Source organism: Aspergillus costaricaensis (genome assembly GCF_003184835.1).
Source record: "Aspergillus costaricaensis CBS 115574 unplaced genomic scaffold BO79scaffold_1, whole genome shotgun sequence".
In the NCBI taxonomy this organism is placed as follows: domain Eukaryota; kingdom Fungi; phylum Ascomycota; class Eurotiomycetes; order Eurotiales; family Aspergillaceae; genus Aspergillus; species Aspergillus costaricensis.
The window spans coordinates 97,433-120,123 of NW_020291801.1; the positions used below are offsets into that span (position 1 = coordinate 97,433).

The 22,691-nt window shown below is 50.1% G+C and overlaps 7 protein-coding genes across 7 annotated transcripts in view; 5 read left to right on the forward strand and 2 right to left on the reverse strand.

Moving 5' to 3' along the window:
- Window positions 1–1,143: 1,143 nt before the first annotated feature.
- On the forward strand, window positions 1,144–3,409 carry BO79DRAFT_162521 (alpha-xylosidase; the record flags this gene model as incomplete). The annotated part of the gene is made up of 1 exon (XM_025679072.1): window positions 1,144–3,409. The coding sequence occupies one exon, from the start codon at window positions 1,144–1,146 to the stop codon at window positions 3,352–3,354; it is 2,211 nt and encodes a 736-aa protein (XP_025544868.1). The 3' UTR covers window positions 3,355–3,409.
- A 374-nt stretch (window positions 3,410–3,783) lies between these two features.
- Window positions 3,784–4,769, reverse strand: BO79DRAFT_134855 (uncharacterized protein; the record flags this gene model as incomplete). Its single annotated transcript, XM_025678036.1, has 3 exons — window positions 3,784–4,065; window positions 4,129–4,596; window positions 4,650–4,769. The coding sequence occupies 3 exons, from the start codon at window positions 4,767–4,769 to the stop codon at window positions 3,784–3,786; spliced, it is 870 nt and encodes a 289-aa protein (XP_025544869.1).
- Window positions 4,770–5,905: 1,136 nt separating this feature from the next.
- Window positions 5,906–7,834, reverse strand: BO79DRAFT_184285 (MFS transporter; the record flags this gene model as incomplete). Its single annotated transcript, XM_025680315.1, has 4 exons — window positions 5,906–6,209; window positions 6,270–6,401; window positions 6,465–7,451; window positions 7,515–7,834. 4 exons carry the CDS (start codon window positions 7,832–7,834, stop codon window positions 5,957–5,959), a joined length of 1,692 nt encoding a protein of 563 aa, XP_025544870.1. The 3' UTR covers window positions 5,906–5,956.
- A 1,327-nt stretch (window positions 7,835–9,161) lies between these two features.
- BO79DRAFT_241630 (putative glyoxalase family protein) lies at window positions 9,162–9,997 on the forward strand. Its single transcript, XM_025685141.1, has 3 exons — window positions 9,162–9,443; window positions 9,502–9,704; window positions 9,836–9,997. The coding sequence occupies exons 1-3, from the start codon at window positions 9,310–9,312 to the stop codon at window positions 9,910–9,912; spliced, it is 414 nt and encodes a 137-aa protein (XP_025544871.1). The 5' UTR covers window positions 9,162–9,309; the 3' UTR covers window positions 9,913–9,997.
- A 657-nt stretch (window positions 9,998–10,654) lies between these two features.
- BO79DRAFT_260937 (MDR family MFS transporter) lies at window positions 10,655–12,752 on the forward strand (the record flags this gene model as incomplete). Its single annotated transcript, XM_025686436.1, has 6 exons — window positions 10,655–10,942; window positions 10,990–11,301; window positions 11,369–11,892; window positions 11,942–12,263; window positions 12,347–12,489; window positions 12,561–12,752. The coding sequence occupies exons 1-6, from the start codon at window positions 10,789–10,791 to the stop codon at window positions 12,750–12,752; spliced, it is 1,647 nt and encodes a 548-aa protein (XP_025544872.1). The 5' UTR covers window positions 10,655–10,788.
- Window positions 12,753–13,809: 1,057 nt separating this feature from the next.
- BO79DRAFT_260939 (putative choline transport protein) lies at window positions 13,810–15,618 on the forward strand (the record flags this gene model as incomplete). The annotated part of the gene is made up of 5 exons (XM_025686437.1): window positions 13,810–14,410; window positions 14,473–14,812; window positions 14,866–15,140; window positions 15,203–15,436; window positions 15,518–15,618. The coding sequence occupies 5 exons, from the start codon at window positions 13,810–13,812 to the stop codon at window positions 15,616–15,618; spliced, it is 1,551 nt and encodes a 516-aa protein (XP_025544873.1).
- A 1,490-nt stretch (window positions 15,619–17,108) lies between these two features.
- Window positions 17,109–22,691, forward strand: part of BO79DRAFT_233905 (proline-specific permease) — a gene marked incomplete at both ends in the record, with an annotated part of 6,326 nt that continues 743 nt past the window's right edge. Inside the window, 16 exons of the mRNA XM_025684315.1 lie at window positions 17,109–17,252; window positions 17,330–17,402; window positions 17,470–17,544; window positions 17,628–17,717; window positions 17,899–17,996; window positions 18,058–18,532; window positions 18,600–18,841; window positions 18,938–19,104; window positions 19,280–19,316; window positions 19,964–20,461; window positions 20,663–20,761; window positions 20,872–21,099; window positions 21,503–21,523; window positions 21,556–21,598; window positions 21,934–22,024; window positions 22,076–22,363. Coding sequence (XP_025544874.1) covers window positions 17,109–17,252; window positions 17,330–17,402; window positions 17,470–17,544; window positions 17,628–17,717; window positions 17,899–17,996; window positions 18,058–18,532; window positions 18,600–18,841; window positions 18,938–19,104; window positions 19,280–19,316; window positions 19,964–20,461; window positions 20,663–20,761; window positions 20,872–21,099; window positions 21,503–21,523; window positions 21,556–21,598; window positions 21,934–22,024; window positions 22,076–22,363 — 2,669 coding nt within the window. The remainder of the gene's footprint in view (window positions 17,253–17,329; window positions 17,403–17,469; window positions 17,545–17,627; window positions 17,718–17,898; window positions 17,997–18,057; window positions 18,533–18,599; window positions 18,842–18,937; window positions 19,105–19,279; window positions 19,317–19,963; window positions 20,462–20,662; window positions 20,762–20,871; window positions 21,100–21,502; window positions 21,524–21,555; window positions 21,599–21,933; window positions 22,025–22,075; window positions 22,364–22,691) is intronic.

Below are 22,691 nucleotides of genomic sequence, written 5' to 3' on the forward strand. Positions count from 1 at the left end.
CGATCATTCCCTGTCCGATCATATAAGCTCGCTCCTTGCCACTAGCAGCCTTTGGCGTCGGACAAGGTAGACGCATCGGTCCTAGGTTGAACCATTCAAATCCCGGCCCGGAGATGAATGGATTGTCAATATTGATTAATTGACCACCGAGAAAATGGGCCTGCGTCCCCGTTCTGCGAGAACCGGCCGCTAAGACCTGCTCAACGAGCATCGGGGTCGGAAGAGCCGGCACCGTAAGGAATCAATGCGACCGATGCAAAGACACGTCAGATCTGCATGGCGGATTGAGATTTCCCCGCCACTCTGGAGCGAGCAATCCCGGTGGGGTGCCATAATTGTATCCTGGAAATAATGTAAGGCACTGCTTCGGTCAGCTCCGTGCGGCGTGTAGATCGCCATTTGCCAATAGTCTGCATGGGTCCCAACAGCCAGGTAGTTCGGCGATGAAGACGGGCCATGACAATGATGATTCTGCTTGGCGAGATTGACAGTGGACAGGGGGACAGGGGAATCGAATAGCGCAGTGCTTTCCCTTCCCAGTGGGAAACAGACCCTGGATCGATCACCGCGAAGAGGGTCAACAACAATGTGGACCTCTTCTCATTCTTCCCGACTTCCCCTCCCCGTCATGATCCCTTGTTGGTTCATAACCCTTCCTTAACCCAACAGGACCAGCACGAGTGTAGAAAACATGGTGTGATGAACCCAGCCAAATCATCCTCTGTCATGCCCCCTCCCTGTTCAATGATGGTCACATTGGGCATCCTAGACAACATTGGTCTCTCTCCCCTCCGCCGGAAGGGTCGCCAGACCAAGTGGATCGTCGTCCACTAGTGAGCCTGTTTTCCCGTTCTCGACTTCTCTCCGCATCTCGATCTCCACAGCCCATTCCATCATCCCCGGTTAGCATCTCCCACCGTTAGAACACTACTGCACCCCCTCGTACGACCGATTCCTTTCAAATAATGGCCTGTTCAGCTGCGTAGAATGCAATTAGCCTAATCGGCTAAATCTCGGGGCGATGCCTATTTAACTCGTCATTGAAGACATCTCAAGAGCGAAGAGCACTTGCCCCTGCATTGACGGAACGCGGGCGTCAATTCCTTCGGCCGTATCATGAATCCGACATAGAAGGCCCAAATCATGTATTTTTCTTCCTTTTTGGCCCTAGGGGCCCTGGTTCAGGCAGCAGCAGCGACCTATTTTGCCCCCAACTCTACTGGTCTCCGTATCCAGCATGGCTTCGAGACCATCCTCATCCAGCCGTTTGGGTACGACGGATTCCGCGTGCGCGCATGGCCATTCCGTCCGCCTTCGGGCAACGAGATTAGCTTCATCTATGATCCCCCGATTGAAGGTTATGAGGACACCGCACATGGCATGAGCTATGACACCGCAACAACCGGCACGGAGCCTCGCACCTTGCGCAACGGCAATATCATCCTGCGCACCACTGGCTGGGGTGGCACCACGGCCGGATACCGCCTGTCTTTCTACCGCGTCAATGATGATGGGAGTGAGACCCTGCTCACGAACGAATATGCTCCGCTGAAGTCTCTCAACCCCCGGTACTATTACTGGCCGGGACCTGGGGCCGAGTTCTCAGCCGAGTTCTCTTTCAGTGCGACTCCGGATGAGCAGATTTATGGCACGGGCACGCAACAAGATCATATGATCAACAAGAAGGGTTCCGTTATCGACTTGGTCAACTTCAACACCCACATCCCTACCCCAGTCTTCATGAGCAACAAAGGCTATGCCTTTATCTGGAACATGCCGGCCGAGGGGCGTATGGAGTTTGGCAGCCTGCGCACCAGGTTCACCGCGGCGTCCACGACGCTTGTCGACTATGTAATCGTCGCCGCACAGCCAGGTGATTACGACACTCTGCAGCAGCGGATTTCGGCCTTGACAGGACGGGCACCGACCCCGCCCGACTTTTCTCTCGGGTACATCCAGTCCAAGCTACGATATGAGAACCAAACGGAAGTGGAGCTGCTGGCTCAGAACTTCCATGATAGAGACATCCCAGTGTCCATGATCGTTATTGACTACCAGTCGTGGGCTCATCAGGGTGACTGGGCGCTCGATCCGCGCCTGTGGCCCAATGTCGCGCAGATGTCGGCGACAGTCAAAAATCTGACTGGAGCTGAAATGATGGCGTCGCTATGGCCTAGTGTTGCCGATGACAGTGTCAATTACGCAGCCCTGCAGGCGAACGGTCTGCTCTCAGCCACACGCGACGGCCCTGGTACCACTGACTCCTGGAACGGATCATACATCCGGAACTATGACTCCACCAACCCCTCGGCGCGGAAATTCCTCTGGAGCATGCTGAAGAAAAACTACTACGACAAGGGTATTAAGAACTTTTGGATTGATCAGGCCGATGGCGGAGCATTGGGCGAGGCTTATGAGAACAACGGCCAGAGCACATACATTCAGTCCATTCCGTATACCCTGCCGAACGTGAACTACGCCGCTGGCACGCAGCTCGGCGTGGGTAAATTGTACCCCTGGGCGCATCAGCAGGCAATCGAAGAAGGCTTCCGCAATGCGACAGACACCGAGGAAGGAAGCGCTTGCGATCACGTCTCCCTGAGTCGGTCCGGATACATCGGATCCCAGCGGTTCTGCAGCATGATCTGGTCTGGAGACACCACCTCTGTTTGGGACACACTGGCAGTGCAGGTCGCCAGTGGTCTGTCCGCCGCAGCAACAGGCTGGGGCTGGTGGACCGTCGATGCTGGCGGCTTCGAAGTCGACTCGACAGTTTGGTGGAGTGGAAACATTGACACGCCCGAATTCCGCGAGCTGTATGTGCGCTGGCTGGCCTGGACGACCTTCCTGCCATTCATGCGCACTCACGGTAGTCGGTCCTGCTACTTCCAGGACGCCTATACCTGTGCCAATGAGCCGTGGTCCTATGGTGCAAGCAACACACCCATTATTGTCTCGTATATTCACCTGCGCTACCAGTTGGGTGCCTACCTGAAGTCCATCTTCAACCAGTTCCACCTCACCGGTCGCAGTATCATGCGCCCGTTGTACATGGATTTTGAGAAGACCGACCCGAAGATCTCTCAGCTGGTGTCGTCGAACAGCAACTACACCACTCAACAGTACATGTTTGGTCCACGTCTCCTGGTATCTCCAGTGACCTTGCCGAACGTCACTGAGTGGCCTGTGTATCTTCCGCAGACGGGCGATAATAGCACTAAGCCTTGGACGTACTGGTGGACGAATGAGACGTATGCGGGTGGACAGGTCGTCAAGGTTCCTGCGCCCGTGCAGCATATCCCCGTGTTCCATCTGGGTTCGCGCGAGGAGCTTCTGTCGGGTGATGTATTCTAGGAGCCTGTTGTTTAGATCGGTAGCGAGGTGGGGAATTGATGGGAGAACTTAGCACATGATGAATAGAATTCATCTTTCTCAATTGCATTCTCTGTCAGAGTGGTTTTATAGGAGATGCAGGCGAAAAGGTATAAGACAAGTAGATGAATGTAACAGAAAAGCAAAGAGAGAACAGGGAGCATCGTCGGCGCCGTCAGGTGAGTGGCACGTGTCGCCTCTCCAGACTGTACACCAAGCCCATACGTGTGTATTCTGTATCAAATGCCCGTCCACCCCAGTCTGTCGCAAAACTTGCAACTCATACTGCCTTGAGAGAAAATGCCGAAATCGACACTACGTCAAAAATACCAGAACAAACTATATTTATGCTAACACACATAGGGGTTACAAGGTGATCGCACTGGGATACACCCAGACGAGCAAAGTCAATCACTCCCCTCCTACTAGCGGCTTCTGCTCCACCGACCCAGACGACGCCGACTCATCCCACTCACACCGACAATGCTGAGCACGGTAGCGGAGAATAGCAACGAGACTATTAGCCGTGGTAAGGGCTTGCAATACCGCAGCTGTCCAGACCATCCCCATGAACGACGTCCCCGTCGTCGCTGAGACCCCATATCCACTGCCGGATTTGTTGATCAACTTCACAAACTCGGTTGTAATGACGCTAGCAATAATGGAAGCGATTGCGAAGGTTAGAAGACTCGCCTGCAAAGTAGACATGAAATTAGCAATCTAAGGTGATATAAGGGGCTATACCTCAGAACTAACCAGATAGGCAAGAAATTCTATACTAGATGGCGGAATATCAAGATCGAAGCTAGATGCCGGCCTCCCAGGGTACATGGGCGGCCTGCTATTTTCCGATGCCCGTGCACACACGACCGTCCAGATGCGGATTCCGATGGATATAGCGGATGCGGTAGTTCCAAGGATAATCAGCAAGACCATGGCGGTATTGGTCGGAGCTAACGCCTCGAAATCGTCTGTTATCCAGGGCGGCCAGCTGTCCGGGGAGAGACTGCCTGATGGGGTGCCCATGGCTTTTATTATGGCCTCGCCGGGGTTGAAGGTGAACAACACAGTGCGGTCGGAACAGTCGACGATCTCGTTTTTGGTTGATGTGGCATTGGTGGTCTCGTCTGATATGTATGTCTCCTGGTACCCGGTACAGTAGGACATGGTGTATATGGAGAAGTAATCGGGGGCGCCTTGTCCACCAGCTCCTCCTGTGTGTAACTTGAAGAGGGCATCAGTGCTGTAGGGTGGAATTGGTAATATTGTTTACTTACGGTTAGAAGGTCTGCCTGCGGTAGAAACTGGCGTTGACTGCCGGCAAAGAGAGAGATAATGCCTAGCAAGAAGGCAGCGCAGGAGCCGATGCCAGGCAGGAAGATCTGGAGGCAGCCCATGGTAGTGTCGTGTCCGGTTGACTCTCTCTTAGGCTAGTATACTAGTGACTATAAGGGTGAATATGATCGCAGATCTCCCTCTGCTGGGTCAATAAAGCATCGACAAGTCTTTTCATGAGGCAAGAAACACGAGGTAAAGCACGAGTCATGCTTCAGAGTAAGGTGACACTGCAGGAAAAGAAGATCTTATACACCGTAGATAGCTGGTGTGTAGTCTTGCATACTATACTATAGACTATTATCCACTGCCGTCTTTGGCTCCCAGCCACCGGATTCTGGGAATGTTTAGCCATGCCTCTACCCTTGTTTCAGAGGACGAAAGCGCATCATCAGTGAGCTAAAACCTTGGTAAGTGCAGCCGTATACGGGTAGGCGCTGCGTAGAGTCTTCATTAAAGGGAGTGAAAGGTCTCCGGGTCCATACCAAGCCACGCAATTTGTAATTCTGCGTGATGAGGTTGATGGGCCTATGATCATTTATTCAGAAACGCATATTGCGTTTGATTCCGCTCTTAGTGCTGAATTGAGAGGTGATCAGCACTGGCTATATTTCGACTTGTCCCAAGTCCCGATTCAATGGTACATTAGTATTCCTTTTTTCAGTGGATGGGTCACAAGACCGTTAAAGAGAGTAGAAGGTTACTCCCGAAGCCAGCCGAGAAGCATGGAAAGCTTATCCTGGGGTAATTACCCGGGAGCTACATTCCCTGCACCACTGATTGGTATGCGAGAAGCACCCCAAGTGCCTGGAAACTTCATATAATCTCACGTTACACAGAAATTCTCCAGATGGAGCCCAAGTATGTTGTTACAGAGTGAGAAACAGGTTTCGACGATTCATAACGTCGTTTGTGTGGTCGGTTTAAACTTCCGAGTTGATAATGTTTTAGAGGTGGATTCCAGCAAAGCTGGTGACAGAGTTCTAGATAAACCGTACTTGGGGTTCATGCTGTTCGCTCAGTCGAGGCCATTTCTGAGACCATCTAGACAACCATTCTGGATTATGAGCGCATAGATGGCTTTGATAGTCAATGCAGAATTGGAGCGTTAGCCCCTAGGTCTTACATTCTTTGGTTTCTGTAAAACAGGTTTTCAGAGTTCGGATGTGATTATAACTATGTGATCTAGTCTATTTGTGTCTATCTTAAGTATATATCTACAGCAAAGCCCAGGATTAAAACTATTTACCTACGCCTCCTTGATATCGTCTTCAACAGGCGGCATCAAATCCATCACAGGGGCCAATTTACTCTTCTGCCGAAGACGGCCACCAAAGAGGTAGAACATTAACGGGATGGGAATCATCACCACGGCAATGCAACCAAGCAGTGTACCGGCCCATTGAATGCCCAAATTGTTGAACATTTGTCGCGTGAAGAGAGGAAAGACGGCACCCACCATGGATCGCATCATGGTATTGGCCGCAAACGCAGATGCCGCACTGCTTCGTTAGCATGTAATCCAAGGGTCGTCAGATAGGGAGGTATAATGATGTACTCACAATTTTGAGTATGTGTCCAGAATATAGTTGAAGCACTGCATGAAGATGGAAGTCAAGCCAAAGCCGACAGCCACACCAGCAGCCGTGGGTGCCATCCAATGAATGTTACTGTTCCATCCAGTCCAACCGAACCTGTATCGCTTATCAGTATTTCCACCGGGTCCGACGTCTTACATCGTATGGGGATAATCATACCAGAACAGCCCACCAGCAAACACAGCACCACCAACGATGCAAGGGGGCAGACGCCATTCGGGTACCGCGACGTAATTGTTAGCGGCCAACTTCCGCGAATATTGTCCCGACAAAGACAGAACAAATGTGCTGCCCGCGATCTCACCGATGATGAGCCCAATGAAGGGCAACCCTGCAGTACCACCGGTCATGCCATAAGTACCTTCGAAGATGATAGGATAAGCTTCCAGCAGCGCATAGGCCAATCCATAGATGAAGGACATGTAGAGCGTGAGCAGAAACGCAATGGGTTCAGTGAACAGAATGAGGAACGGACGCGCCAGGTTCTTGGTAACCAATTCTTTAAAATCAATCTCCAGCTCGTCCTGGCGAGCGTGAATGCCCCAGTTCCGTGTCTGGCGTCGGAGAATGGCTGCCTTTTGAACCAGGATGATTGGGGCATAGGTCTCTGTAGTGAAGAACACTATCAATGCGAGACAGAAGAACCCAACTATGGCAGGGACGTACAGCGTCCATCGCCAGCCGAGATAGCTTGACGCGGTGTATCCACCAATAAATGGGGCTGTGAAAGGACCGGTGAACACCGACATAGTGTACATGGCAATAGCGACACCTCGTTGGTGGTTGTTGAACACGTCAGACAGGCTAGCAGGCACCAGAGCAATGATACTGGCCGCACAGAAACCCGCAAAGAAACGGCACAGCATCAGGGTTTGGGTATCCTTGGCGGTGGCAGTGGCTATCATGAAGAGGTCGAAGCCGAACATCCCGAGCAACAACGGCCATCGCCGGCCAAGCAACTCGGAACAAGGTGCCCACACTGTTGGGCCGGCCGAAAACCCTAGGACATACAGAGTCGTTCCAAGAGCCGCGACCTCTTCACCAAAACCGAACTCTTTCTCAGCACCTGAAGCCGCGGTTGCAAACACCGCACTGCCGTAAGCGGTCACTAGGGCACAGGAGGTGAGAAGTGATCCAAGCATGACCCTATATGGCATCAGCAACCGTCAAGCTATATACAAGTCCGGCAGGTGAGCTGTGTTGCATTACCTCTTCTTCATCGGCCAGTTGTGGGGATGCATCGGATCATCCGCGCCTTCGAACTCGACCACATATGCTTCGGAGTCCGGTAGAGGCGGGGGATACGGCTTGCCTGCCCCAATAGGCAACCATTGATCTTGCGGTAAGCGACTTCCTCGAGATCCAACAGTCAGCTGTTGTTGGAGACGATAGGTGTTGATTCGCTCGAGCTCGATACTGTCATCGCCGGGTGGTCCGCCCCGCGAGTAGCGGCGACGGGATAGGGAGACACCGTCCGCTATGGACGAGTCGTCGTCTCCGGTTCGGTCTGCATCATGGAGTCGACCCATGACCACGAATCACCTTCTACACTTTGGAGGGTGGGCAAACCGAGAGGCTTGAAATGGTCAAAGAATGGGGTCAGCTAGCGAACACGGGGTTCATACATGGTACTAATATTAAATAAATATGATTATGGGCTCGTTGGCCCCAGAAAAGCCCTGCAAATTTTCGCTGCTCATTTTTCTTTCTTTCACCCAGCTTTGGGCGGAAACCAAATGCTTCAGTGGGTCATCAAGGAAGAGCATCGACCACTCAGCCCGAAGCGTTAGATCCACCGAGTCGGTGGATAGAGGATTCCCTGGGGCTGTCCCGGATAAGACGGAGCAGCCATGGCGCTATGCATATACGAACTGGTATAAGCCTTGATTGCGGACCATCAGATCGGCTAGGTAGCTATCAAACTGTGCATGCATGGGTTATAGATGGTAGTATTCTGTGCCCGCCCGGGAAGTAAAATCAGGCAACTTAAAATTCGGGCAGTGGCGTAGCCGAGAGAAGTGGTCGGGAAGTCAAACCGGGTCTCCAAGCCATAGATTAGGCTCTCCAGAGTTCGGACGCATATAATATGGCGTTATCGAACATTCCCCATCGTCGGGGACTAGTCCTATTGTACCGACTAGGAGAGCCGGGCCCAGCCCGAGACTTCTCGTCTGGATGGTTTCCGTCGCAGAAAAAAAGATATCGGTGTGGAGGTAGGTATGAAAGACCAAGCCCAACCCATGTTTGCATTCTCGATAACTGTCTAGCAGTTAGCTATACTTCTGGATCATTGTCAGTATAGAGATCATCTGATGCCGACGTCAGACGGTCAATGTCAATTGGAGTGTTGGGTTGAAATTACGACAAGATTGATTGTTGTTGCGATGCCGGCCGGCAAAACATAAAAGGGGGAAGTGCGGAACGAGTTCCGCTTCCGACCGGCAATCGGCATCGCACTTATTGTTCAAGTTGGAATATAATGGCACGGAGACCAACTGGACAGCTTTTCTTGTCCACTGCCTCTCAAGTAGGCCACATTGCTGGTGGAACATGAAGTCCCAAGTTGCGCACTCTGAGAAAAAAAGAAATGCAATGAAATCACAAGCCCTCGTTGATTTGTGGGGGTTTTGATCACTAATTAACTTAGTTAACAACTAACAAAAATTAACTGGTAGTTAACTTGGTTGACTGGTTGACTCCAATCATGGCATCAGATGAAGAATGGTCGAACATGCGATTGGAAAGATGATGAGGGTTGTAGGAACATGTCTGTGCGAATGATATGATAGGGAGATAAAAGACAAGACAAGTATTCTATTACCCCGCGGGGAATCCCAACCCCTCACCGGCCAGGAAATCAGATTCCGATCCATCCAGACAACAACAATAACCCGCCGGGTAATGATCCCAGGTCTTCTTTATTTTATCTGTTGCTGTTCTCCCCCGCATCTTTGGTGGTCCCGAATAAAGGAATAAAGAGTCTAGATCATCTAAGTGTGCCAATATGATTACTGGTCTCCATCACGTCAACATCCTCGTCCCGGAAGGCACCCTCGACCGGGCGGAGGAGTTCTACACAAACACCCTGGGTCTGCCATCAGCTCCTGTTCCCCATCTACAGAAAGGAACCCTTCTATGGTAGGCCATTGATGATGTCGCTTTGTAAGATGGGCCAGTCGTGGTTAATCTGCCGTAGGTTCAACCTCACGCCGGATGGCAGCCAGCAGATTCATGTAGCCTTTGGCTCCAACAGCGATTTGCATTCCGACCGTCACGCTTGCCTGAGAGTCGGGTCTCCGGACCATCTGTTGACCCTGCAGCAGCGCATCTGGGAACATCATCAGAGAGGGGGCGATGCTGCTCCCTTGCACGCTGATAAGCCGGGGGAGCAAAACTCGGGTAGGTTAATCTGCTCGCTCTTCGTTCTCTTCTAGATTTGGTGTTTCCCTGGCGGATGCAGCTCTATCCTGCTGTATCGTTCGAGTTGGTTTTATCTAATGACCCGCTGACCTTGATTTTTCTCAATGTAGGTGCCCAGGGCATCGAATATCCAAGTCGGTTTTTTGCCAGAGACTTTGCGGGTAACCGGCTGGAATTTACCCTATGACACGAATAACTGAGATAAACCCTTCTATTTGTTAGCAACATGATGATGAGTGAAAGATGGAGTTTCAATGGAACAATGAGCGTGCATCTCCAGAGTCTTGCAGTTGGCCTCTTCACCGTACGCCCATGTAGACTCCTCGACTCGATATCTGTGTGGGTAGCCTACTGTCGGCTATCCAGAGATCCGATGAACGAATGCAAGACGAACTTTAGCCCAAGCGATATATCGATTTGCCTCCCAGTCAAGGCAAGGTCATGGCGGTGATACATCGAAGATGTGTACTTCATCACGATACGATGGTCTAAAATATTGCTCCGCGCCTGGTGAAGAACACACCCATTCGTCTCTCTCGTAAGGGGATGATGGATCGAGCGTAGTGGAAGGATGGTCTAAAAGGATTGGGGAATTGAGATTAATCCGGAAACCTTTCTGATGAACTAGTACACCGCACGGGGGTCGACCAGAGTTGCTTTATATGTTAGCAGGTCTTCTCCGGAAGAAGATTTATCAATGTTAGTCGTAGCTCCGCAGTACTATGATTCGAGTTTCCGGCGTTGACGCCGCCCCTCGAGGGATCTACAGTAGCAAGACTTGGTAGGTGCAACGGACTACATTCTTATTGTTATTGGGCTCCCTGTCACTGTCACTGCCGACGGTGGAGCCCTCGCTAAGGGTAAAGCGGGTACCGTACGTGAGCAACATCCTTGCGCTATTGCGCCATGGCCGCTACACACTACAAGCCCATCCCCACAAAGAGGGTCCGTGTGTCGATGAGTCGATGCAGTTTATCTATTGCCAGGTACCCAGAGGGGCACGAGCAAAGTTCTTCGAGCTGCCACTACAGAGACGGCGAAAGAAAAGGCACTCGAACCAGCCATGCGTGCTTCCTCCGAGCGATCCTCCACCAATGCCATGGCCAGAGACGATTCTGGCACAACACCGCCCACACCGCACGAGGAGCAGCCCTTGCTGCGTCCCGATGCTGAAGCCCTCTGGAAGCCTCCAGTAGGCTTTGTCTGGATTCAACTAGGTTGGTTGTTGCTTGATCCATGAAATGAGAGGCTAACACACTGCCAGCCATCATGTCGAATGTATTCCTGTCGGGTTTCGACGGCACCATCACTGCCTCAACCTATGCTGTGATCAGCTCCGAATTCAATGCAGCCAACACCGCCTCGTGGCTCACAACCTCCTACCTGATTACCAGTACCGCATTCCAGCCACTATATGGTCGCTTCTCAGACATTTTCGGACGCCGGACCTCCTTCTTTACAGCAACAATAACCTTCATGATCGGTTGCCTGGGTTGTGGGATTGCTAAGGATATCGTCACTCTGAATCTGATGAGAGCGCTAACTGGCATTGGCGGTGGAGGCTTGATGACAATGGGTATGCACTTGCAAATCTTTTCATTCTTGCTTGTCAACCCCCCGGATGGGAGGCTAATGTTGTTCAGCTACTATAATCAACTCGGATCTCATTCCTTTCCGCCGTCGCGGAATGTATCAAGCCGTACAGAACGTCCTGCATGGATTCGGCTCCATCTGTGGCGCATCGTTCGGAGGAACCATTGTCGATTCAGTTGGATGGCGCTGGTGCTTTCTGCTACAAGTACCGGTCGGGTTTTTAGCTCTGGTCACTGGTCATCTTGTTTTGAACCTTCCAACGCAGGACAAGTTTGCCAGCGAAGGCAGAAGTTTTCGGACAATCTGGAAATACGTCGATTTATCTGGCGCTTGTGCTCTAATTGTTGGTCTTTCAACGCAGTTGGTCGGTCTTAGCTTGGGTGGAAACGAGCTCCCCTGGTCCAACGTGTGGGTGATCTTGTCATTTGTGGCAAGTTTAGTGTCACTGGGCCTTTTCGTACTCATTGAGGCGAGGACAACTGCAATTCCATTGATTCCCCCTCGAATGTTGAAAGGCGTTTTGCCTGTTGCTACGCAGATTGCCAATGTCTGTGTGGGAATGGCTGCTTATGCGGTGAGTGACCCTCTTATCAGATACCCCGGTGCGCTGCTGACTGCCAAAGTTCCTTTTCACGCTTCCGTTGCTGTTTCAGGTGATTCTTTTGGATTCTCCTTCTAAAGCTGGAGCTCGACTTGCTGTACCATCTCTGGCTACCCCGATTGGTGGTGTGATCTCTGGCTACGTGATGTCACGCTGGGGTAAACTGGCCTACCTGGTCCGTACAGGCTCGTTTCTCATGTGCATTGGCAACATATTTGTGATGCTTCTTCAGTTCAACGACGCAGAGTGGAAGTACTACGTGGCCATGATCCCCGCCAGTCTTGGCCAAGGCATCACTTACCCAGGCATTTTGTTCACTTTTCTTGCCGCATTCGACCACGCCGGTATGGGCACCTTGCCGCCACTTCCTTTTCCTTTGACAGAGGGAAGCTTCTGAATAAATAGTTAAACTGACTAATTTTGCAAGACCACGCCGTTTCAGCGTCCACCGTCTATCTGGTCCGTTCGATGGGTACGGTGTGGGGCGTCGCCATTACGTCCACTATCATCCAGAACACCTTGCGCTCAGGCCTCGCTGAGGCCTTGAGTGGAATACCTGACAAATGGAAAGTAACTCTCCTCCCTGTGGATTTACTAATATCCTGAAACAATGGCTGATCAGTATTATGCTACTCGCACAGGTTATCGACGACATCAGACATTCAGTGTCTGCCATCCATAGTCTGCCGCCAGAGATCCAGCTGGCGGCGCGGATGGTCTACTACCGGGGCATACGACTGTCGTTCTTGGCGTCAGCGTGTTTTGGATTCGTTGCTGCTACAGCGGCACTCTTCACTCGCGGAAAGGGCCTTCATCGCTCCAGCGAGGCGTAGATCACGCGTACGTCGCACACTAGCTCGCTTAAAAATACAGACCGTTTGGAACGCGGACCGTCCAGTACCTGGATGAGATGCGGGGCCGAAGTGGCGACTCTCGGGGAAGGTAGGTCTGGTGGACGAATGACCGCCAGCTTGAAGTTGGGGGACGCGGCTTCGCAAACTTAGAACTAGACAGATGTCAATTAGCTCACGAGAGAAGGGGTCAGGAGCTTCTTGTTTGAGACCACCCATACGGGATGGTCTTTTTGGACGTACCAGATAGCTGACTGGTTATGAAGGGGACGTCCAATCACAGAAAAAGCAGACTTGAATAAATACACTCTTTTTTGGATTCCAGTGCAATCATGCCCTTTAATTATCCGCTTCGGCTTGGGTTCTAGATGTTCAATCTATCCCATGCGCCCAGCAGGATCGGTTCCGCAATGCGGAGAAAGCCCCGTCTACCGAGGAAAGCTACTCTGGGGCAGCTCCCATTTCATGGATTACCGCAGTGAAACACCAAAGCCATAAACGCCAAATTCTCTCTGCCGGGATATTGCGGGGAAGCCACCCTCCTGACAGCGCTGGCGGCGAGTCTGGAGATATAGGGCAAGCTCCACGACGCAATAGCATGGTTAGCCGCATTTTCCCCCCGCACGATCGTCGACGATCACCTCCAGTTCATGAGCAATTCCGCCTTAGTTCCGCTATAATGGATGTCTCTAACCTTAATCTGGGGATGGTCTTGCTTTTACTCCCTTTTGGTTGGACGGGATGTGATAACAGGTCTCGGAATTCGATAAGCGTTCCGGGATATCTTGGGTATCAGTCATCAGTCATCCGTATCGGGCCTGGATGAATAAGTTGATTCAAGGAAAATCAGTCTCCACCGCTTTGATCTTATCGACCTGGGATGCCTATCGTAATCGGCGTTTACATCTGTCAAGGTACCTTCTGGGGACGCGGAGCTAGGTCCATCATCGTAGGAAGGATTCATAAGATGGATGTTCCTCCATTTGAAGCATATTGTTTCCGCAGTGCCTCATCACACGGCAGTACAACATAAGAGGTCATGGATTCGGACAATACCAAGGTCTCCCCCCTCAAACCCGGGTATGCCGCATCGGCAGACCTCGAAGTCGACATGGACAAGGGGCAGGTTGCCCTTACGGGCATCCCGGACATGCACCTGAAGCGAAATTTCAGCATAGTCAGTATAATTGCCCTGGGGTACAACAATACGAATAGCTGGGTGGCCATAGCCACGAGCTTTGCTATCGCAATTCAGTCGGGCGGCGCAGTCTCCCTACTGTATGGCATTCTACTGGTTACTGCTGCCATGTTCTGTACGGGGGTGACCTTGGCAGAATTGGCCAGCGTGTACCCCACTGCTGGTGGCCAGTACCATTTTACTTCCATCCTGGCATCTAAGCGATGGAGCCGTGGCCTGTCTTACTTCAGTGGCATGGCTGCAGTGTTTGCATGGGTTACCCTTGGGGCCTCTATTGCGCTGGCCGGAACAGAGGCGCTCATGGCTATTGTCATCCGATGGCAGCCCTCATATGAAGCCCAAAGCTGGCACTATTTCCTAGTATACCAACTGCTGAACGCAGTCATGGTCACCTACAACATCTTCCTCACCAACAAGACTCTCTGGGTCTACAACCTAGGCTGTTAGTTAGCTCCCTTCCAATTCGCAGGAGACAATACTAATACACTGCTTCTCCTCTTGCAGTCATCCTGTCCATTTCAACTTTCCTATCTATTATCATAACCTGCCCGGTACGCTCTTCCGTACATATCAACACCTCGAACACATGGAGTCAGTTCGTCAACGGTTCAGGCGGCTGGCCGGACGGCGTCTCCTTCTTGACAGGACTCTCAACGCCTCAGTTCATGTTTTCCGGACTCGACGCCGCACTCCACCTTGCAGAGGAATGTCTCGAGCCGGCACGCATCGTACCAAAGGCGTTGCTTGCCACAGTGACAGTGGGGCTTTTGACGGGTTTCCCCTTTGCCATCGCCATCCTATACAGCTATGACAACATCGAAGCATCTCTAACCACCTCAACGGGGTACGTATACCACCAGTCCTGAATAAGAAGATTTACTTACCAGAAACCGACAGATTTCCAATCTACTTCATCTGGGAAAAAGCCACTCACTCCCCGACAGCTGCGACAGTCTTCATGGCTGCACTGTTTGTTGTCTCCTTCGTAGCACTCAACGCAGTCCATCAGACTGCCTCTCGACTTACATGGTCCTTTGCCCGCGATGACGCTCTATTCTTTTCCTCTTTTCTCTCCTCTATACACCCTACGCTTGGAGTCCCCGTTTGGGCCATAATCCTTGATGGTGCGGCAGTGCTTCTGGTCGGGATCGTCTATGTCTGCTCAACAACAGGTAAGCCTAAGCGTTTACCCCGACGATGATCCTCTACATAGGGTCTAACATATAAATAATAGCATTCAACGCCTTTATCAGCACCACTGTCGTGGTAGCGCAAATCTCCTACGCCATCCCAGCAATTCTTCTCCTCGTTAACGGGCGGAATCCGCATTACCTTCCTCCAGATCGCCCATTCAAAGTTCCTAATGTGCTAGGCTACGTTTGTAACGTTATCTGCGTTATCTGGGCTTTTATCCTGACGATCTTCTTTTGCTTTCCGACGGAATTCCCCGTTACCGGAAGTAATATGAGTATGTGTTTCTTCATCTTTCCTACTATCTATCTCCTTTGTGATGAGAAGGATGCTAAACTAACACTTACAACCTGTTCAGACTACGCTTCAGTCGTGCTAGTCGTCATGTTAATCCTAGGGGTAGGGAACTGGTTTGCTTATGCGAAAAGACATTATCACGGGCCACGCTTGGATATCTAGTTTACTATCGTGTACTTGATTTTACTGATGATTGATGAGACACAACAATTGCATTGATTTTTGTTCACTCTGGAGTACAATAGTAAACAGTAGTTTGTCTTCGTAACCAAATGATTTCAGAGCCGATTCAGAATTATACAAACTCATCTATACTTCACTTCAATGTCTCTCGCAACTCCCACTATTAAATATCTACTTGGAATTTCAAAGATTAATGGTAGCGACATACACCCCGTCGGAACGATTCCGAGCCCCAACCGTCCGGTAAGTGGGGAGGAGAGATCAGTGGATGGGTTTTGATGATTCGTTGGATGGAACTTCCCGGCCGACTTGATCCAATCGACTCTGATCAGATAAGTAGATAACGGTTTAAATCATCGTGCTGTTTACAATTGCCGTGAGCACGGGGTATTTATCATCGCTTATCGGTCTCCAGGTGGAGAGGACTAAAGAATTAATGGGAGTGGCTAGATGTGCTCACAGACTCCTACCACAGGTGCATTTTATTACTATTTTTGGACTGGCACAACTGCGGGCATAGTTTCCTGAATTGGTAGTCTTGATACCTACCGAATTGCTGTCCTGATATGGGCGCCGCTGCTTTCGTGGTGGTACTACTAATACTAGCCTTTATCGATAGTATAAACCTTACAGAGTAATCACATGTGACCGATAATATCAACAACCAGGTTGAATAATTTCTATACTAGTATCTTGTTAAGCGTTATGAAAAATAATCAATTTAGTAGCAATGTATGTTTCAAGACTGTAAATAACTTTTATCGCCTATTAACTACTACCTCTGCATCGCACCCTCCACGCAGCACCTCGGGCTCCTCTCCTATAGACTAGATATCAACACCGACATTGCACTTAGTATTGCAAGATCAACCCATTTCACATACTACTAAGAGTGTCAACAACACAAATACGTGGTCTGATTCCTTCCTGTTTCAAGAATCTCTTATAGAAGTTTATCCTGACTACCTTCGTTTTCTACCTCTTGAATTCAGGATGGGTTTCCCCACCGTTTCCACTACAAGGGTGCTAACAGTCATTATGGCCTCCCTATTCATGACAAATGATGCTAATATTAAGTCTCTACCTATAAAAATACAGTGCTCATCTCTTCGAAAGTTAAGGCCTGAGCCCCTTAACTAGTCACATCCAACTAAAGCAGCTAGATAGATTACTAGCAGACAACCAGGATCATAACTGGCCCATATGACCGAAATGCATCACTATCTCCGCATTACCCCTCCGGATAAGAATCCTCCATCCTTATCAGGTGAAGGAAACATTTGCCATTGGGAAGCTAAACCGATATGCAGCATTGATAACTCATTATGCAAGTCCACAACTCAGGCCTTGTGCAGATTGGCTTGGACTACACTCTACATCTCTTGGCTCAGATGGCGTATAATAATGGGATCATTCTCGGTTCGTTGGTGGCTAATTTACACTAGGAATCGCACGATATGAGAGACACCATGGATTACGAGACGAAAAACGACGATGGCGATAAGACGTATTCCGGATTACATCCGTCGATGTCCGTTGAAAAAGGTCAAGTTGATCATGGAGAGACAACAAATGGTGGTCTCCATCGCACGCTCAGTCCACGTATGATCCATGTATGTACTGTATCACCAACTGTTCCATTGCAGAGAATCCCATCAGAGAAAGCGAGTATCATGACTAACAAACAAAGGTCATCTCTCTCGGGTCCAGCATTGGCAGTGGTCTCTTCATCACCACGGGTAAATCCCTAGCCCAAGGAGGTGGTTTGTGTCGGCGTATGGGCAAATCTGCAAACCTTGACGGAGATGACGATTGCTTTCCCGACATCAGGTAATTATATCGATTATGCGGATCGGTGGGTTGATCCAGCATTGGCCTTTGGGGCTGGATTTGCGGAATGGCTTGGTGAGTTGGCCAGCCGTGGCTCTTTACCTTGTTACGAATCCAGATCTCTTACGACAGAGCTGACGAGCGTCACAACGCTACAGGGTGGACGTCGGTATTTGCATCCGAAGCCATGTTTGTAGTTACCCTGGTGAATTATTGGGCGGATGGGGTTGTGCCCGAGGCTGCTTTGCGTGAGTCTGCCACATGCTTTTGGCCTTTTTCTTCTGGAAAGACCGGCAATCGGCTTACCATAAGTAGTTACCATTTTCCTGGTACTTTGCCTTGGCGTGTTCCTCTTGCCAACCACCATCTTCGGATGGCTGGAATACATTGGATCCCTGGTTAAGATGTTCTTATTCATTTTCGTTACAGCCATCTCTCTAGCCGTTATCGCAGGCGCCGGTCCGTCCGGATATGTTCGACATGGAAGCACCTGGACTGATTTGCCTATGTTCAAAAATGGCTTTGGGGTGACTGGCTACCCCTCCCAGATAAATATGGTCTTCGTGTTGAACTGACTCAACTATGCAGGGTTTCTCCACCGCTGCATTACTTGCCATCTGGGCCGTGGGAGACCAAGTCTTCATTGGCGTGATGGCCGGCGAGGCCGAATCTCCCCACTATTCCATGGCACGCTCGGCCAATTTTGTTCCTTGGCGCGTGGGGATTTTCTACCTTGTCTCGGTGGTGCTAATCTCACTTGTAGTGGACTCTGATGATTCCCGGTTAATGAACGGCTCAAGCGTGGTCTCCTCGCCTTTCGTCATAGTTGCCCAAGATGCAGGTATCTCGGGGGTCCCGGACCTGATTAATGCCTGCATAATACTCGGCATTCTTGCTCTTTCTCTAGAGTGTATATACCTCCCATCACGAATCTTACGCACTATGTCACTGCAGGGACTGTTGCCTGTCTTCATTGCGAGAGTCGACAAAATAGGCCGTCCGAGATGGGCGCTCACATTCACGGCCGTTGCAGGTACGGTTTTGACATATCTGAGCTTGAGCGGTATGGATGACCATAACCACAAATCTTTACCCCTACTGTCTTTGAAGCTGATTGATAATCCCTGCAGCCGACGGCACCGAGGTCCTGAACTGGTTCATCTCGATCACCAGCGCATCCTTCTTCACCAACTGGGCGATCATCGCCTTTTCCTCCTTCCGCTTCCGGGCGGCGATTAGAGCGCAGAGAAGCCAATTGTTTGAAACCGCTTATGCATGGCGGTCTCTTTATTGGCCTCTGGCGCCAGTCATTAGTCTTTTAGTTTCGGCGTTGCTACTAGTTTGCCTTCTTTACACCAGCATCAAGCCAGTAGTGAGTCTCACTTCCTTGGAACCCTTATCAGGGCGAAGGCCAATGCTATACATTCTGAGCCCACGGCCCCAGCATATTGCTGATCACGTTCACTAGGGTGGGGGTGCTTTTACAGCATATAACTTCTTTTCAGCGACGATTGGTCTGATCGTTATTATGGTGTTCACCATTGGTTACAAGATTGTGCATAAAACGCCATGGAGGGATTCAGCAACTGCAGATCTTATCACGGGGCATCGGGAGCTGACTGCTGCGGAGTTGCGGTTTCTGGATGCATATTACGAGCGACCGCTGTGGTGGAGATTCGGGACATATCTAAGAATATGTTGAACAAGTAACCAGTCTAGAGGGCTTGGAGAAGTGAGTGATCTAGAATGATGAGATCATGCTCGGTGATGGGGGTTAGGGGACAGTAGGCTCGGCGATTTGACCAATCAGTTGTGCAGGACTCTCGTCCAACGCCGACGCCGAGGATGTATGAGTGGTCAAGTACAATCTCAAGACATCAACCTTGTTTCCACCAGTATGATATTGGGAATTCTCTCGAAGTAAAGATACGTTATCATCTTTGTCGTACATTCCAGATCATGTATTGCGGCGTCAAGTAGAATGTTTACCCCGCATCGTCTTATCGCATCTTATGAGTATCTCCAAATGCCAAGGCAGATCAGACCAGACAATGAACTACCTATATGAGCAGTCAAGTAAGCCATTAACTTGAGGGTGTATTCTAAGTCAAACCACAGAGCATACCCATCCTCTCATTCAAGATAGAGACAATCAGTCATGTTCTTAAGCCACTTCAGTACCAGCGTAGCCTTAGTGCTACTGTTCCTGGTATGGCTCCTAAGAAAGAAGAGGGAAGTTCAGAAGCCTTCACAAGCAGAGAAGATGACCACCAGCTCCTCTTTGACATCTACATCTCCCATCGAGCCCCTCAACGACTTCCAATGGGACAAAGCCGAGCCTCTAATCCTCCGACCTTTCAAACCTCGCTACCACATCACAATGGGCAAGTTAACCCACTCTATCCTCAAACTATCACCAACCCTAACCCAAACATCTCACCAAAACATATAGCATACGCTACATCTAACTAACAAACAAAAAACAGGCATCGAGCGAGCAACCCTCTCCGAACTGATCCAAATCGACAAACACTACCTCTCCCGCATCACACTTCGCACGAAACTAATCCAAGACAAACGAGCCTCCGTCCTCGGCGCCAGTCCCCGTTCCATCCCAGCCGTCAAAGAACTATACTCTTTCCTTGTAAATGACTACCTGCCTCGACGGTACAGCACTATCTTTCAACGTGTCTCTACTACCACTAGCACTTCAGCATCAGCACCCACCACCATGCTAAGAAACACAGTAACCGGCGAAACCATCCCCAGCACACCTCCAGCTGACGCAGAAGAAGCCCTCGCTATCATCGGCAGGCAGGTCGAGGAGGACTTCCTCCTTCTTTTGCCACCACAGCCCTCTTCCCTACAAGATGGTGACAAACAAGAAGGTACTAACAAGCAGATGACCCTCGAAGCCTTCATCGGCTGTTTTCCGAATGGGTTCAACTGGGCAGACAAGTTCCGCAAATCGCTGGCGAGTATCCATGTTCCGGTACCGGATTATACCACCAAGTTGAGGGCGAGTATGGATAGGTATCTTGAGAGGTTGAAGGTGGGGGAGTGTGTGAAGAGGGCGAATGTTTGTGGCACTACTTTCCTTTTGCTCGTTCCATTTTTTTTTACCGATGATAGTTCCGTGTCCTCTGCAATGCTGAAGGGCATATTGTGCTAACGTGATTCCCTTGCTTGATAGTGGACTGTATCCGTGGACGGGAAGCTGCATGCTGCCAGCAGTATGCACCTGTATGAAGGCGAGGAAGTAGTTGAGTTGGAGGAGTTGGATGTGGATACGGTATGTCTTTGCTTCCTTCTCTTCAGTTTCCTTTCCAAGGAAGGGCCACGGTAGAACGTGTTAAGTAATGAGACACGGCATTGCAGGCACGATTACGCTGCGAAAGACAGACGCTATTCAGACTACCCATCTCACAAGCTGTTGGCTTCGTGGTCCGCACATATATGTACCCGTTGCAGGACGTCAAGAAAGAAGGCAATGGGCCGAGGTTAGTCGAGGCGATAGCAGGGTTGAAGGAGGGCAGTTCGCCGGGCTTCCACTTCTACAAGCGCGCAGCGGTGTGGCAGAGGGCTGTGAGTGAGTACTTACTGGATGGGGGAAACGAGGCAGCTGTCGCGGTATGACCTGCGATAGGGGAGTACGGTTGAAGCTTTTGTGTGTTGTGGGACGGAGTCCGTGTTCTTAATGAGATTAATCCAGCGCAATGGCCTTTCTTAGCTCTCACTGTATACATATTCCAAACTCGGATAGTAGACCCCTGAAAATGAGGTAGGTCTATGCACACGTACCATTGATATTAACAAATAGATAGATTCTTTGATTCGAAGCATTGGCCAAACGCTGCCAGAAAAGTGTATAATATATGATATCACATTTCACCCGTCGTATTTCCTGTTTGGAGAGTATTAAGCTGCGGTAGGATCTGCTTTGTCAGGGCAGGAAGCATCTGAAGTAGGCAAGAAATAGCCCTTAAGAACAATGCATAGCTCAGAGATCGACAAAAGGAGCCTACATCCACAGAATAGTTTGCGGAAGGATGCTGTAACATTACGCATGAACTCACAACGCTGAAGAATTATCTGTCTCTCGATCCGAAGCTACCGCTTCCCCAAAAGAGTCATCTATCTATCACAATCCTCTGCTCCTTTTACTTTGCGACATCTACACCACCATGATGATCGAATAGCAATTCCAAGCGCAGCGGTGTACAACTTCAATCATTAACTATTGTATGTCTTTTTGGGACATGTCTCTGCAATAATAGAAGCAATATACCGTTCACAGAGTCTGGCGGTCAACAACATTAACATATTGCATATAATCACCACCAAGGACACAAGAAAACTTACCAGCCACTCCCAATCATGTTCTCTATACCAACACTATTTCTTTCCCCCTTTGCGCAACCTATCCCTATTTTGAAACCATGACCGACGAATACTATCAACCAGTGTTCAGATTATTCCTCCTGAGCGTCACCCAAAACCTAATCCCCCAATCCCTAGCAATTACCACCCCAAAAGGCGCACTCCTGCGCTACTTGTGCGTACCATTCATGATATGGATCTTCAGCTTAATGCTCCACCCAGTCAGAAACCCATCACATGTAACATCCCTATTCGCTACCACCGCTTGGTTCAACATTCTCTCAGCCCTGGAGCTACTGCTACTCAACCCCAAAGAAGCCGACGACTTTGTCACCATCAATGAGGGAACAAGCAAAATCAAGAGCTATTTCTGTGGCTTACGAAACGCCCTGAAACTGCTTTTTAACACCCGGAAAATCAACACGCCCGAGGAAGCAAAGAACACGCCTCCCATGCCGAGATATTACACCCAGAAGAATGGCAAGAATGCATCAAAGCCTATCTCCCAACGCCGGTACCTGATCCGCGAGACGGCGATTGCGATGTGGCAATACCTGGTTCTGGATATTTCGACTTCACAAGCTGTCAAGACAGGTCTGAGCAAAAATGCACAGCAGCAGCAGCAGCAAAATACCAGTGTTGGAGGTTCCTGGGTAGAGCTAAGGATAGAACAAATTATCGTGGCCATAGCCGCTTGGTTCATTGTAGGACGCATTGTGATCGGCTTTACCTATCGTTTAGTTTCGGTAGTCAGTGTTGGCTTGAGGCTAGAAGCACCTGAAGAGTTTCCACCGTTATTCAGTGAAATGGCTGATGCTTACACTTTACGGAATTTCTGGGGG

Excerpts from the sequence above, each read along its gene's own strand:
- BO79DRAFT_241630 (XM_025685141.1), top strand. The coding sequence starts at position 9,310 with ATGATTACTGGTCTCCATCACGTCAACATCCTCGTCCCGGAAGGCACC. Across the intron at positions 9,444-9,501 it reads CAGAAAGGAACCCTTCTATG|GTTCAACCTCACGCCGGATG; the intron begins GTAGGCCATTGA and ends AATCTGCCGTAG. Across the intron at positions 9,705-9,835 it reads GCCGGGGGAGCAAAACTCGG|GTGCCCAGGGCATCGAATAT; the intron begins GTAGGTTAATCT and ends TTCTCAATGTAG.